The 17,176-nt window shown below is 39.6% G+C and overlaps 1 protein-coding gene and 1 long non-coding RNA gene across 2 annotated transcripts; one reads left to right on the forward strand and one right to left on the reverse strand.

The window, feature by feature from the left end:
- LOC115143189 (uncharacterized) lies at positions 1-2,782 on the forward strand. Its single transcript, XR_003865606.2, has 2 exons — positions 1-890; positions 1,375-2,782. It is a non-coding gene; the product is annotated as an uncharacterized LOC115143189 (long non-coding RNA).
- An 11,012-nt stretch (positions 2,783-13,794) lies between these two features.
- Positions 13,795-15,702, reverse strand: LOC115131754 (interferon-induced protein 44-like). Its single transcript, XM_029663712.2, has 4 exons — positions 15,517-15,702; positions 15,241-15,384; positions 14,359-14,487; positions 13,795-14,179 (listed from the first exon to the last, which is right to left on the reverse strand). Exons 1-4 carry the CDS (start codon positions 15,700-15,702, stop codon positions 14,006-14,008), a joined length of 633 nt encoding a protein of 210 aa, XP_029519572.1. The 3' UTR covers positions 13,795-14,005.
- Positions 15,703-17,176: the final 1,474 nt, after the last annotated feature.

Below are 17,176 nucleotides of genomic sequence, written 5' to 3' on the forward strand. Positions count from 1 at the left end.
CAATGATTTTCACTTTCCAGTGTTAGATATAGAATAACTAGATAATTCTACAAATCCATCAAGTAGAGAGGGCAATCTGGCTCTCTTATTTCTATACCAATTTCCTGTAAATGGTACCTTTACAGGAATAGAGGGGCCATAGTTTCACTTTCAATATGACTCTGTTTTATGACTGTCCCATCTCATCGAGGATATAATGTTGAAGGCCGACCTGGATGCTGCAGGCTGTTGTATTCAAGAAGCAGAATCCTCCATTTATAGTCATTAGGAAAATGGCAATCTTTGTGGTCAATATGCATGTAAATGTGTTTTTTTTTTCCAGAACACAATTAAGGTACCAAGACTTGCTTCTACAGTGCCTTCAGAAATATTTAATTCATACTCCATGACTTATTCCACATTTTGTTGTGTCACAGCTTGAATTTAAAATGGTTTAAATCGTTGTTTTTTTTACTCATCTACAGACAATTCCCCATAATGACAAAGTGAAAACATGTTTTTATCCAGAAGTTTCCTGGGGAAACCATTATGGGTGGCATTTCCTGCGGATGTAGCGGTATTGAGTTGACCAGCTGTATTTTTGGTTTTAGAAGCTAGCCAACTGGGATAAGGAATAATAAAATATTCACTCGCTAGATGTTGAAATTGGAGTCCTTCGACCATAAACATAAAACTAAATCAGAATGTTCCTGTCACGAGATGGTACAGTTTCCATTGCCTCCCAAATGACGACAAAGTGAAAAGAAATTGTCTCAAAAACTAAAAAAACAAAACAATCCTGGTTTCGCTTTGTTGATAAAACGCCAACGCACTATAACCCATACACAACACTCTCTGGGTTATGAGACGCCGCCTCAGCAGGAGGGTTGACATACATGTCACAAGATTAGGTAACGTTATGTCGACTAGTTTTGATACCGCGTGTTTGTTAGGGTCTGAAATTAATCTCTTTAATTTCTACCAGAATTATTTTTTGCCACTTACAAAATCTATGTTAAACGCTTTATAATTGTAAACACTGAGTCAGTGGAAGGCTACCTGGCATTAGAAATATGGTACATATTGTGCATTAGAAATATGGTACATATTGTGTAACCTTTAATCCATGATTATTCTTAATTTATAATAATATTAATAATAAACTACCTGTCACAGCCAACATTTACCCTGTATTTGGCAGGTGTTCATTCCATGTTCTAGTAGATAATAGATACAGAATATTTGTTTTGAAAATATTAAACCTAGTCTATGTATCCCACTGGGTTTAGAGTGCTTATTTGCAGTAGTGAATAGTCTGATAAACAATATAAGTAAGGCACAGGGAGTTTAAAATGTTTTTAAAAGTATCCCTAATTAGTGTATTTGCTTTTCCAGGTCTTTACCAAATAATTTCATGAACTAATCATCTATATTCATATTCAACTAATCATCAACTGCAGATGAGTCTGGTGTGGTAGAGGTTTCTGAGGAGCCAGGTTCTATTTCAAAGACCTTCCATGATACCCAAACACAGTGGTCAGACCCAGCAATGGAGTACCACACCTACTCCAAAGGACCTATTATCACATGTGGCATGACAACTGCACCAGCCCCTGAGAGGTCACTATCTGTTGCAGATGTTACATTGAAAGATGATGCAGACTGTCTGCTGTACACAGGGATTCCACTACTAGAATTCAACACTCTTGTGTCTTGCTTCCAAGGTTTTGCCCCCACATCATCAGCAATGCCAGTTGTAGACCAAATTCTGTTGACCCTAATGAAACTTAGACAGAACTTTGTAATTGCTGATTTAGCAAGACACTTCAAAAGGTCACCTGGTCAGGTCAGTAAAACATTGAAATTCTGGATAGATGTTATTGCTGAGCACACCAAGGATCTCATTCCATGGCTGCCTCGTGAGACAATAAAGGCTGCCATGCCACAGGTTTTTCAGGATCATTTTTCAAACACAACTTGTGTTATTGACTGCACAGAAAGTGTTTTGCAGAAGACTAAAATCTGGACTCAAGACCTGAATTTTACAGTCACTAATATGCCAGTAATACTGTAAAATATCTAGTTGCAACTGCTCCATCAGGAATGGCTGTGTTAATTTCAGAGGCTTATGGTGGGAAATGTAGCGATTGGTTCATAACACAGAACTCAGGGTTTCTCGACCATTTGCGTGCTGGAGATGAGGTGATGATGGTCCGTGGCTTCACAATTAGGGACTTGCTAGAGGAACGGAATGTACACTTGGTCTTACCAGCATTTACACGCAAGAAATGCCAGTTGACAAATTAGCAGGTCACTCGTACACAACGCATTGCTAATGTCCGTATTCATGTGGAACGGCAATAAGGCGTCTTAAGGGTGTACAAGATTCTCTCACAAACTGTGCCAATTAGTTTGGTCCCTAAAATTGACAACATACTTAAAATGTGTGCAGCTCTTGTAAATCTGAGAGGAGAGCTTATTTCTAGCAAATAGAGACTATGTCTAACACAATCAACATGACTAACATGCACTGATCGTTTATGTATTACAAAAATGTACATCACTTTATTCCTGTTAATGAATTACAAAACATTGTCAGCATTTGTAACATTATTTTATTCCTACTGTTAGCTCTATTTGTTTTAAATCATTGTTTTGTCAGCTCACACAACTGCCTGTACCAACTTGCCTATTTTAACTGGTTCTGTCTAATGAACATTGACTTTGTCCTATGAAAAATAAACTGGTGACATCATGACACTGTGTTTGTGTAAGTATATCTCTTAATAAATTGATTATCTAATATTAGTATCTTTTGTATTATTTAATATATTTATTAAAACAGTACTTCATGAAGTAAGTGCATGCTCAAACGAATTGAATTGTGTATGCCCAGCATATTCAATCTACTGCTCACTCCAATTTACTTAATTAAAGAGCTCCAGGTACTTTGGGCAGAGATGTATCTTCTTTTCAGCCAAATCATCAGCCAACCTAGGTAGTATCTATAAAAAGTAGAACTTCTGCAGCTGTTGCACATGTGTTGTCTTTATCAAATGAAATGTCCACTTCTATGTGCTCGCTTGGTGTCCAGACAACCAGCTTGCAGCTCTGTAGGCCCATGCACATCATGGTCACTTGTGTCTGAAAGAAGGAATAAGAAAGCACATTGCAACAATATTCTGATTAGTATGAGTTTACAATACAATGTTCAATACTTGTAATAATACAGCTAATAATCTATTTTCTTGAAAACATTTTTACCCACCTGAAGGTAGTATCCATCTTTTCTATTGGGGTGAATTAGGTACTGTCCATCATCCAAGCTTTTGATGTCACCATTTGACCGACTCAAAAAGTATTACTTGATCTCAAGGAGCTGTGTTGCATCAAGGATCCCATCTGAGCTGGCTCCCAACCAAGGATGGTCAGGGTGCACCACCAGGCCTCTGTTCTCCGCAACATGCCCTCTGCTCTCCAGGAGTGTGATGACATTGACCTCATTTGCTTTGCCATGCTTTGTTGCTGTATTGCCAGTGAAGGTTGGGTACAAACTGGTGCTCTTGTGCTTTGGCAAAGTGGGTGGGGTTATATCCTTCCTGTTTGGCCCTGTCCGGGGGTATCATCGGATGGGGCCACAGTGTCTCCTGACCCCTCCTGTCTCAGCCTCCAGTATTTATGCTGCAGTAGTTTATGTGTCGGGGGGCTAGGGTCAGTTTGTTATATCTGGAGTACTTCTCTTGTCTTATCCGGTGTCCTGTGTGAATTTATGCTCTCTCTAGTTCTCTCTTTCTCTCTTTCTTTCTCTCTCTCGGAGGACCTGAGCCCTAGGACCATGCCTCAGGACTACCTGGCATGATGACTCCTTGCTGTCCACAGTCCACCTGGCCATGCTGCTGCTCCAGTTTCAACTGTTCTGGCTGCGGCTATGGAATCCTGACCTGTTCACCGGACATGCTACCTGTCCCAGACATGCTGTTCTCAACTCTCTAGAGACAGCAGGAGTGGTAGAGATACTCTTAATGATCGGCTATGAAAAGCCAACTGACATTTACTCCTGAGGTGCTGACTTGCTGCACCCTCGACAACTACTGTGATTATTATTATTTGACCATGCTGGTCATTTATGAACATTTGAACATCTTGGCCATGTTCTGTTATAATCTCCACCCGGCACAGCCAGAAGAGGACTGGCCACCCCTCATAGCCTGGTTCCTCTATAGGTTTCTTCCTAGGTTTTGGCCTTTCTAGGGAGTTTTTCCTAGCCACCGTGCTTCTACACCTGCATTGCTTGCTGTTTGGGGTTTTAGGCTGGGTTTCTGTACAGCACTTTGAGATATCAGCTGATGTACGAAGGGCTATATAAATACATTTGATTTGATTTTGATTTGATACAAATGCTAATTTATACATTTTTGGGGATCTGTGGTGTTTCGTTTGGGGACTCGTTTAACTGTGCTGGCTCTTAGACGTAGTTACCTAGCATCATGCCATAGCTGTGAAGCTCACGATTATGATTTTTCAACGCCGATACCGATTATTGGAGGACCCAAAAAAAAGCCAATTACAACAATACTGAATGAACACTTTTATTTTAACTTAATATATATAATAGATGAATAAAATCTATTTAGTCCCAATTAAATAATGAAACATGTTCAATTTGGTTTAAATAATGCAGAAATACAGTGTTAGAGAAGAAAGTAAAAGTGCAATATGTGCCATGTAAATAAGCTAACGTTTAAGTTCCTTGCTCAGAACATGAGAACATATGAAAGCTGGTGGTTCCTTTTAACATGAGTCGTCAATATTCCCAGTTAAGAAGTTTTAGGTTGCAGTTATAGGAATTATAGGACTATTTCTCTCTATACCATTTGTATTTCATATACCTTGACTATTGGATGTTCTTTATAGGCACTATAGTATTGCCAGCCTATTCTCGGGAGTTGATAGGCTTGAAGTCATAAACAGCGCAGTGCTTCAAGTATTGCGAAGAGCTGCTGGCAAACGCAGGAAAGTGCTGTTTGAATGAGTTCTTATGAGCCTGCTGCTGCCTACCATCACTGAGTCAGACTGCTCTATCAAATATCAAATCATAGACTTAATTATAATATAATAAACACACAGAAATATGAGCCTTAGGTCATTAATATGGTCAAATCCAGAAACTATCATTTCGAAAACAAAACGTTTATTCTTTCAGTGAAATACGGAACCGTTCCGTATTCGAACGGGTGGCATCCCTAAGTCTAAATATTGCTGTTACATTGCACAACCTTCAATGTTATGTCATAATTATGTAAAATTCTGTCAAATTAATTACTGTCTTTGTTAGGAAGAGTTCGGGCGGCCCAAACTGCTGCATATACCCTGACTGTGCTTGTACAGAACGCAAGAGAGGTGACACAATTTCCCTAGTTAATATTGCCTGCTAACATGAATTTATTTTAACTAAATATGCAGGTTTAAAATAATATACTTGTGTATTGATTTTAAGAAAGGCATTGATGTTTATGGTTAGGTACACATTGGTGCATGGTGCACATTGGTGACAGTGCTTTATTCGCGAATGCGCATGTTAAATCGTCACCCGTTTGGCAAAGTAGGCTGTGATTCGATGATAAATTAACAGGCACCACATTGATTATATGCAACGCAGGACAAGCTAGTTAAACTAGTATAATAATCAACCATGTGTAGTTAACTAGTGATTATTTTAAGATTGATTGTTTTTTATAAGATAAGTTTGATGCTAGCTTGCAACTTACATTGGCTCCTTGCTGCACTTGCGTAACAGGTGGTCACCCTGCCACGCAGTCTCCTCGTGGAGTGCAATGTGATCGGTGTCCAAAAATGCAGATTACCGATTGTTAAGAAAACTTGAAGTCGACCTCTAGTCTGTACGGGGGATAATTTGATGTAGGCCTCATTAAACATTGTGTACTTCCTACAAGTTAGTGTTATGCTGTGTTCAGTGTGTTCGTGTGGGCTGAATCATGTTGGCTTGGGCCTGCCTTGCTGTTGCTGTCTACGTACATGCACAAGTGCATGTGTGTGCTATTATTCTATATGTTTTTGAATGTGTGCCATGATACCTTTCCCCTTTCCCACCTCAGGAGAGGCAGTGTGAGAGGACTGACTCTGAAGCTGATCAAGGCATCAGTGACGGAGATGCTGGATACTGTCTGATGACGACTATGTCAACGTGGCAGGGTGTGTATGTCTGATAATGTGGTACTTTCGTTAAACCTGGGATTGATATTTCATTGGTTATACTTTTTTTGTTTTTATGTATTATTTTTGATACATGGATATCAACATAAAACATGTTGCACAACCTTAAACAACACAACAAAACACTATGATATGACGGTTATACATTTGTTAATAATCAACCCCTCCCTTCCTCCCTCTCTAACCCACTGTCTTTATCTCTCTAACCTGCTCTCTCATAGTCTTTCTTCAAACTCTCTTCTGCTCTTCTCCTTCTCTCTGCTGCCCTGTTTCAGTTTAATGAGAAGGCAGAGGCAGTGGTCCCTTGCTTCAAACATCTGGTCCAGGCCAACGTTCGCAACAAGAAGATCTTCAAAGAGACAGATCATGTGCAGATCATGCAAGCTAAAGGCACCACAGACTACAAGTCTGGTTTCCACTTTGCCTATGTGGCTCTATAGGAGTAGACAGTGTTATATATGGAATGGGTGATACTGTTTGGCTTAGTTGGTGACAGTTACTTACGTTTTGCCCTGCGTGCTCGTGCTCGAATCATTTTGATGCACTATGAGAGGTAGGCACGCTTTTTCTGTCTTCAGAAAAGTTTGATTATTTTAAGTACAAAGTCAAACACACAGTGTTTTGTTCATGAATAATTATGTATATTTAGAGGTCACTCAAAAGTGGATGCACTTGTAATTGTACTTTTTAGGATGATCTCAACATTCTGAATTCAACATATGGTTAATAGCTAGTTAAGGTATTAGCAGAATGATCCCAGTCCCTCCTATTGTGCATCTGTTGTAGAAAGAGGCGACGATTCGCAGAACAAATGTGCTCAACAAATGTTTTATTTACTTTTGGATGCAGGTATGTGGTTTTATCCATGTAAAATATGTTATGTATAATAAGGAGAGAATGTACAAATTTTTGTATTCAAAAATCATTGTGATGCACTATGAGAGAAAGAGGCGACGATTTGCGGAACATATGTGCTCTACAAACGTTTTATTTCCTTTTGGATGCAGATGCAGGATGCAGAGTGAGTTCTGCTTAATTAAAACTACCTGATCTGCAAAGTCCACGTCTATAGTCTCAATCAACTTCACACAACGCAGAGTTACAGCGGTGCAGTATAGCACCGGTTACATGTGTGCTTCTAGACCCGGATTCATCGTTGATCGACGTCAGCTCAATCACGGCTGCGCTGCTGCTCTAGAGACGAATTATATCATTGAGGTACTCTTGCCGCCTTGTGGCAAACAGCGGAACTACAGTCTTTTTCCTGTTTATTTTATTTCTGACAACGATGTATTGAGAGCGCTGTTTATAGTTAACCAACATAGAAGTGTGTTCATCAACAGACATTTTAACGTAACATTAGTGGTTTTACAATGGTGATGAACCCAATTCACTGCTGGGAGGGGGAGGTTTTTCTCATACTCTGATCAAACCCCTGTAAAGTGTGTAGGTGCAGGAGGTTCCCCCATGTTCTGCTCCACAACATTTTGGGATGAAAGCCCTTCATCTATTGTTAATCCAAATGCCCCTGTAGATGGTCTAGCTGAGCTGGTCACTCAGCTAGCCCGGGAAATAGGGAGCTCCATTAGGGAAGAACTACAGAGTGGCAGGTCCAGTACTTATGAGCCACCAGTAAGTACAGAAAAGATAAGCGATCATCATTCAGAGTCAGTAGGATATGTAGATCTCAGTCAAATTCAGTTTATCATGCAATCAGACATAAAGGAACCTCCTACATATAGAGTAGATGGTACAGACAAATGCTCCATTCATGAATGGGAGGAGTTGATGAGAATATACTTGAGGAGGAAGGGATGTCCTGTTGGGGAACAATCACATGAGATGATTAGTCGATTATCTGGCAAAGCAAGAGACATGGTAAAGATACATTTACGCAATGAGACAACAGTTGATCCTACAGAGAAGCCAGAGATTGTATTTAACATTCTGAAACAGAATTTCAGCGAATTGGCCTATTCATGCATGCCCTTGGCTGATTTTTACAATACTAAACCTGTACCCGTAGAGCCTGTTATGGAGTATTGGGTTCGATTGAACAAGGCCGTAGATGTCGCTGACGAGGGCCTTAACCTCTCTAGGATAGGGGGCGCTAAGCGTCTCACTTGGCCAAAAGCCAGGGAAAATGCAGCGGGCAAATTCAAATAAGATGATATCAAAATCAAACTTTCATTAAATCACACATGTAAGATACTAAATTAAAGCTACACTCGTTGTGAATCCAGCCAACATGTCAGATTTTTAAAAGGCTTTTTGGCGAAAGCATAAGAAGCTATTATCTGATGATAGCACAACAGTAAACGAAGAGAGTAGCATATTTCAACCCTGCAGGCGCTACACAAAACGCATAAATAAAATATAAATCATGCCTTTGACGAGCTTCTTTTGTTGGCACTCCAATATGTCCCATAAACATCACAATTGGTCCTTTTGTTTGTCCATATATATCCAAAATGTCAATTTATTTGGCGCATTTGATCCAGAAAAAAACAGCTTCCAATTTGCGCATCGTCACTACTAAAATATCTCAAAAGTTACCTGTAAACTTTGCCAAAACATTTCAAAATACTTTTGTAATACAACTTTAGGTATTTTTAAACGTTAATAATCGATTAAATTGAAGACGGGTCTATCTGTGTTCAATACAGGAAGACAACAAACCAACGCTACTTTTCAACTCTTGCGCAACTCTCAACAGTGTTACCCAGTTCCTAGATGGCCGTACTTCTTCATTGCACAAAGGAATAAGCTCAACCAAATTCCAACGACTGGTGACATCATGTGGAAGCGGTAAGTTACCTATAAACTTGTTCCAAACATTTCAAACAACTCTCCTAATACAACTTTAGGTATTTTTTTACGTAAATAATCAATACAATTTAAGACGGGATAAACTGCGTTCAATTGCGGATAAAAACAAAGTGGAGCGAGCTTTCAGTTCGCGCACCCCTAACAAACAGTACACTTCACTCGACCCTCATTCTGAACAGCCCTACTTCTTAATTTCTCAAAGGAAAAACATCAACCAATTTCTAAAGACTGTTGACACCCAGTGGAAACTATAGGAACTGCAAGCAAGTGCCACATGAAATCTAGGAATTGGGTATAGAGCCAACCAGGAGGAAGGGGGGGTCCGTAATGACCCTAGGTATCTGTGGCCACTACCAATGTAAACTAGCTAATGTTGAGACCTAAAACATAAAATTGGTTGATATATATTGGCCGGAAAACGTAAAATAGAAGGCGAAATATAATAATAAAATTATAAGAGAGTAGGTCAGAGACATAATTATATAAATATAGATTGCCTGTCGAAATACGTTTTGGAGGGGATAGTCGAGATCGTCCGGAGGCGCACAAATAGGTCTGATTATCCCGTAAAGGAGGGAAACCTAAAATAGGGTGTGTGAGATACAAGATATTAATTCCAGTGAATAATTTTGGATTAAAAACATGTAGGCAGCCTAGCCAGCCCAAAATTTTTATATAAACTGAATTTGATCACATTAACATTTTCTCCTGATACATAAATGGACGATAAATACATAACGTTACCAATTAGTTTACCATGACCAGATGGGCAGGGCGCATAGGATGTAACGTTATACAGCTGCTCTTATTAGTAGCCTACAGTTGATCAGTCTGAAAATTAGTTATTTAAAATCCCATACAGCATGTCAGATTTCTAATGTTTAGGTGTTGAGTTTTTGCTTGGATCTGTCTGGAGTGATTATGTGTTCATCTTTGCTAAATAAATATCAGAGGAAAGTAGAAAGCCTACTTGAGCACACGTGAAAAAATGTAAATCTCTCTCTTTAATCTACATTTTAATGGATGATGCGATGGAAGCTATCAAATCATTCGGAAAAGACATTGGAAAGTTTGATATGTTCGGTTACCTCTGCAAGGTGCAATTACCTCTGCAAGCTCATCGTAGTTGACCTTGTTGGCGGAACTTTCCCTCTTGTGGTCTCTATCAATGCAGCTTTTGAATCTGATGTGGGCATTTATATGCTCCCTGCTTTTGTTTTGCCATTTAGCTGAACGATCGATGTTCTTCAGGTCACTCTACCCACATTTCGACCAAGGCTCAGACTTTCCAAAAAGCAGGCAAGGCCAGCAATACAGGCAGCTTGATGAAAGGCTCCCTGTTAACCAGCTATACTTTTGATACCAGTCGATATTGAATGACCTCACCTTTTTATCCTTTATGAAACTGATCTCAGGCAGAGATCGACCCTCGCTTTTAATTCATACCTTTTCCATGTACCCCAGAGAATGAAAGGGATCCTTCAACAAAAAGTCCACAACATTTTCGGCAGCGTTAGCCATTCTACCATTCTGCCGGAGATAACTGCACACTCACGCTGGTAGCTAGGTTAGCTAGGCTAACGTTTCATTTTTTAAATAAATTGCACCAACTGGACACAGAAATCAAGTTCTAAAACCAAGAAAACAATTTAGAATATACATCTTCCGTGTCATTTGAATTGAATAATATAAACAAAAGCTCAACTAACTCTACATCTCTACCCAACAATGTCAGGAAGCTTCTCAACACATAGAACCCACATAATGCTCTGTGGCACAATCCCAATACAACACACTAGGTTTATTATCTGATCCTATTTCTACGAGCGGGTAGACAACATGTCAGTTCCTATTGCAAAAGCTTTGATTGGTTGGAGGACGTCCCCCGGAAGTGGTCATAATACCATGTATGTCTATGGAAGGGGGTGAGGGCTACGAGCCTCCTAGGTTTTGTATTATGGTCAATGTAGCCAGAGGAGGACGAAGCTAGCTGTCCTCCGGCTACACCATGATGGTCTCCGAGACAGTGCTGTTGAAGTTACTGTAGACCTTTCTTAGGTTCTAATTTTCAGAGTACAAACTCAATGAACACTATGAAAGCTTTAAACCAAGTTTATTCTGCCCAGAGGGTCAATACAGCTGCATTAGACAAAAACATGGTTTCAACAGTGGTAGTGTACATACCCCACTTTGGGTGGAGTCTCCTCCTTATCACCAAACATTGCATCATTATTGCTAGGCAGAGAGCTGAGTGACAGGGCCTTAAACAGTTCCTCCACTCTCAGTACTGCTACATGTGATTGTTTTCCCTGCACTCAGCCCCTCCTAAGCTTACTTATGGCACCCCTCATGTCTCTATTATACCTAATGATTAATAATATATACATTTCAGAAACCAAACCTATCACCTTCATTGCAAAACAGTGTATTTGACTAAATTATTTGGTGACATATTTAGTATAGTATGATAACTTTTTTAATGTTTCTAATGTTTTTATTTTTATGAAATTTCATTCTATACCTATATCACAGGAGGTTGGTGGCACCTTAACTGGTGAGAACGGTCTCGTTGTCATGACTAGAGTGGAATCAGTGGAATGGTATCAAATACAACAAACACCTGGTTTACAGGTGTTTGATGCCATTCCATTCGCTCAGTTCTGGCCATTACCATTCTCGGTAAGAAAAACAAAAATAAGAAATGCATACAAAGGAATGATCATCTTGCTCACATAACATGATTTGATAATAATAAAATTGGTACGTAAAGAAAAATAAGCAAAAAAAAGGTGGGCATCCACCTCCAACTCCCCATCCCAGATGTCAGAACAAAACAATAAAGGCCTTTAAACACTTGTTGGACAATGAATGTAAAAATAAAAAGCCTTTTATGGTGTATGACAGAGTGGAAAAATAATCCCATTTAATGCATTTTATGAAACAAGAGTATCAGCTTTCACATGAGGTGAAAGCTGATACTTTGTCATGCAAGACTACAAATCCATGCTGGAATCTCCTGCACGTACTCTCTAGCCGACACCTTTGCTGCATAGAAGTAGTAGTAAAATAAATGTAAAGTGCTTTAAAATGGAGATAGCCTCAAAGGTCCTGCCCATGCTGTCACAGATGCTACAATAGGACAGATACAAAGATGAGATGTCTAAGTAAATGCTTTGCTGTCAGCTAGCCATAGACTTAGTTAGACTTCTTACTTTGTATCTGTGCCATTATGTCGTCTGTGAGAGCATGGGCAGTGCCATTGAGGCTATCTGCATTTTAGAGTAGGCCAGTGGGAAGAGTTATAGGAGGATGGGTTCATTGTAATGGAATGGAACTAATGGAACGGAGTCAAACAGGGTTTCCATTTGTTTGATGCCGTTCCATTTATCCCATTCCAGACATTACAATGAGCCCATTTTCCTATAGCTCCTCCCACCAGCCTCCTCTGCTCCATTTTAAAGTAGTTGAATTTCTTATTTTACTACTTCTATGAGTTGGTAAACAAACTGAAAGGGTGCACAGTGCCACCTGGAGTGTGTTGTTTGAAAAGGTATAAAGGCAAGGTTGTTGATTACTTCCACCTGCAGTTATGGAATGTTTGCTAATGAGTATCATTCTTTGGCTGACCATTCCTGATGACCTGGATGGAATTATGTGATCCTTCCTTAACCCATAGGAAGTCCCACCCAGTTGACTACTTCAAAATGGCGAAATTCCTCAATGGCGCTGTTCATGCTAAAACGGGCTTCACTAGTTATCTATCTAATGGGGCATTCACATGCCCGTTGTAAATCCGACATGATTGTTTTCAAGTTGTTTTGATGTTAGGAACAATTCTTCAACCAAGAAAAGTTTACATAGCTTGCTTAACATTGATAATATGGTAAAACTAGCTACATTATCCATTTAAATACATTTTTAATTGTTAATAAGGGATTTGTTGCCATCGCTTGGTTTAAAATGTAAAAGCTTAGTGGTGAAATGCCACAACTCTGCAACTCGGGTAACAACATTTTCTCAGTTTCCCAATTGTTATTATGACTTGAGGGTTGTTCAAGTGAAATTGTCCAGTTGAAACTACAAACTTCACAGTCAATGCAGCTTTTCATCGATTCTTCCATATTTTATTTAACTAATATTTGTTGGCTTATTTATGCATTCCCTCTTGTATAGAATGCTGTCAGATATTTATACATAGATACATACATATACATCTCTACGGAGTTGAGTTGCGATGAGTGTCGGCGGAGTGTACCACTGACTAGATTGAGTCGCTATCAGTCGATACTTGTAAAAATGTCTGTTTGTCCTGTGTAACTGCAAGCTTTTCTTTGGGTGCTGAAATCCGTAGTTCTTATATATGGATTACGGGGTACAGTTTCTTTTTTTTTCTCTCCAAAAACAACTGATTTCAGCACCAAAAAAAAGCCTGCAGCTGCACAGGACAAACATAGGTACAGGAAAAGCATAAAATAATGGACATTTTTACAAGTATCAACTTATAGTGACTCGATGTAGTGGCGGTGTACTCTTCTTGGCACATCACACAAGAACCCTGTATGGAAGATATCCATATTACAGAGGGATCTAACTAGAGCTACTAGCTAGCTAAGATGAACCAGTGAGGATTTTACATGGAACCCAAAGAGTTCTTTAATAAAAGGTTCTCCTATGATGACAACCGAATAACTGTTTTAGGTTCTAGACAGCACCTACATATAACACCCAACAGTGTACACTTGCATTAGATAAGCTAGTATCCTTGATAGAATGCCAAACATGATGCATAGATAACTGACATCATTGGACTTTATGAAAACATTGAAAAGAGAACTTTCACTCCAGTCTTCATCCAGCCTTCAAAACACATTTCCTAAGGGGGATAGCTTCTCTGAAATGAAATCTAGACTATATAGATTTAGGAGTGTACTGGATGGCTCTCTAATCTCCTAGCGTGTGACACTCATGCATGTTGTTGGAGGTCCCAGATGTAGTCGTTGGCAAAGTTCATAATCTGAGTCATGGCGTTCAGGATCCGGATGTCCATGTCGTCATCCAGCATCTCCTCCTCATGGTAGTTCTTCACAGGCAGCATGCAGTTCATGGGAACACCCAGCTCATTACTGCAGGTCTGCATCTGAGAAATGTTGGACAACACTTACTTATGCTTTACCTGAGAAAGCAGGATTTTTGTTTTACCTGAGTTGGCAGGACTTTTTCTTTACCCGAGTGGGCAGGAATTTAGCTTTACCTGAGTAAGATTTAATGTGATTTGATGTGACTTGAGGATTACATGTGATGTAAAACATGACTCACCTTCTCTTTGATTGCCTTGCTGGTGTATATTCTCTTCACATCACTGTCCACAAGAACACAAGCCTTGTCTGGCATGGTCATGACAACAACTTGAGGAATTCCTGTTGAAGAAATGATTGAATGGAAGAGCTAATATATAGGTAACACAGTTTCAAGTAATAATAAAAGTGAAGGTCAAGAGCTATCTACAGCCAAAGGCCACTTCATAAACACGGCGTGAGAAAGACACAGAGCAACATAGAGGGTTTGGAATAGCTCACCCATATTACTGGCTTTTTCTCTGACCTTCCGCATCTTCGCTGTGACATCACTTGACATGAGAGAGATTTTGTCTGCTGGTACAACACTCACCAGACAGTGAACCTTGTTACTTGACATAGGCATCCTATTGTAGTCTGGACTTTCCTCAGTTAATGGCCAGCAAGGATTGAACTGGCCCAAGGAAAGACAAGACTGGTCTGACAGGACTTCTCTGCTTAAAACGATTACGAGTTTGTTTTGTTAAATTTGCCATTGAAAAATGGATTATTTGGCTGGTGTTGGTACACTCTGAGGAAAAAGGTGCTATCTCGAGCCTAAACCCGTAGGAGAACCCTTTGAATAGCTATTTTTGGTTTATGGGAGAAACCTTTTGGTTCCAGGTAGAACCCGTTTGGGTTCCATGTAGAACCTTTTCCACAGAGGGTGGAACCGAAAAAGCTTCTACCTAGACCCAAAAAGGGTTCTACTATGGGGAATGGTGAAGAACCTGTTTAGAGCCCTATTTTCGAAGAGTGTAGAAAGAACAGAACTATTGGCATTGTTTGTTGGGTTAAGGAAGGCTACATTTACAGTATAATATTATTTGCGTCTGTATGTATAAATTTGTGTATGCTGGTTTACCTTATAGCCTTCTGGTAGATGGCCCTTCAGAGCATTGATGAGGTCTTTAGGTTGCATCCCATTTTCTTGTGCCTCCAGACCCATGACATCATTGAATGCAAAGGGTAGACGGGCATTTCCATTTTTAATGTAGTGTGTTTTATACTGAAAATAAACATTTTTAGAACATACTCATAGCAGGTATTTGTGTACAACGGTATGCTAGGGATCCATGTTTCATCCATTAATAGTGTTTTGTGATCATTGGCACTACATTCCTAATTTATAGTAACTTACTGTCTTGGTGAAGCTTGTGCCAGAGGCAGCTGCTACCAGGGCACCAGATGTTATGCGTCCTTGGAAGACATTGTTGACTGAGTTGATGAAGCTGGACTTCCCTGCACCGACTGGTCCATGTAGCAGGCATCTCAGATGACCCACGTCAGGATCATTCAGTTCAAAGTTCCTCAGGACCCCCACCATCTTGTCCCTATTTTGTTTACTGTCAGAGACAATGATTTATCATCAATTTAGCATAGCACACTGTTTGCACATCCCTTGGTATTGATTGTAACATCCTTTGCATTCTTTTTTGTTGTCTCCTAGTTATCCTCCATACTTGGCCAGTCAGGACATACTTACCTCCAAGATACTTTCCTCCATGGGCTGTCAAATTCTGTGTGACACAGGAATTTATTTATATTAAATGAACTTGGCTGTAATTTCTCGTTTTCAATTCCCTCCATCACTTTCAAAAGATATCTTCACCTTAATTTAAATGAATGTACAATAATTCATGATTTTTCACACAATAAATTAGAGTACAGTCAACTTGATATATGCATGACTTTGGACTTTTGTCAATGCATGCTCTAAAACAGAGTATACAGATCAGGCGTCAATTGTATTTTTACTGATATGTCTCATGCTGTTTTCACAATATGTCATGACTCATGTCTCTTACCCTTCTTTGGTGGTGTTGGTGTTGGTGATGGTTGGACTGGATATCTCCCATATCCCCAGAATAAATTCTATTTGGGGGTGAATAGTATGTCATTTATGTACTGCAACTCTCATAGTCTGCTAAGGGCCACATGAAAATAATATTTTCATATTTTGGTCAGATTTGATTTCAGATTGGTTCCTTCAACGACAGACATACAGTCAGGTCCATAAGTATTTGGACAGCGTCACAATTAGCATCATTTTGGCTCTGTACGTCACCACAATGGATTTGAAAGGAAACAATCAAGATGTGTTTAAAGCATAGACTTTTATCTTTAATTTAAGGGTTTTGTCAAAATGATTGTATGAATCGTGTAGGAATTACAACCATTTTCATACATAGCCCCCCAATTTTAGGGGCTCAGATGTAATTGGACAAACTAACAATCATGAATTAAATTGTGACTTTTAAAACTTGGTTGCAAATCCTTTGCAGTCAATGACACATAGACATCAAAGTCTGGAGCCCATAGACATCACCAGATGCTGGGTTTCTTTCCTGGTGATGCTCTGCCAGGCCTTTACCGCAGCTGTCTTCAGTTCCTGCTTGCTCTTGGGGAATTTTGCCTTCAGTTTTGCCTTCAGCAAGTGAAATGCATGCTAAATTGGATTCAGGTCAGGTGATTGACTTGGCCATTGCAAAACATTCCACTTCTTTGCCTTAAAAAAGTAATGGGTTGCTTTAGCAGTCTGCTTCGGGTCATTGTCAATCTGCACTGTGATGCACCGTCCAACGAGTTTTGAAGCATTTGGCTGAATCTGAGCAGATAATATAGCCCTAAACACTTCAGAATTCATCCTGCTGCTTTTGTCAGCAGTCACATAATCAATAAATACAAGGTAACCAGTTCCATTGGCAGCCATACATTCCCACGTCATAACACTACCTCCACCATGCTTCACAGATGAGGTGGTATGCTTTGGATCATGAGCAGTACCTTCCCTGCTCCAT

Source organism: Oncorhynchus nerka, linkage group LG2 (assembly GCF_034236695.1).
Source record: "Oncorhynchus nerka isolate Pitt River linkage group LG2, Oner_Uvic_2.0, whole genome shotgun sequence".
Taxonomy (NCBI): domain Eukaryota; kingdom Metazoa; phylum Chordata; class Actinopteri; order Salmoniformes; family Salmonidae; genus Oncorhynchus; species Oncorhynchus nerka.

Coding starts and splice junctions, on each gene's coding strand:
- LOC115131754 (XM_029663712.2), bottom strand. CDS start 15,702: ATGGTGGGGGTCCTGAGGAACTTTGAACTGAATGATCCTGACGTGGGT. Junction 14,488..15,240: donor ATCTACCAGAAGGCTATAAG/GTAAACCAGCAT, acceptor CCTATATATTAG/CTCTTCCATTCAATCATTTC. Junction 14,180..14,358: donor GCAAGGCAATCAAAGAGAAG/GTGAGTCATGTT, acceptor AACATTTCTCAG/ATGCAGACCTGCAGTAATGA.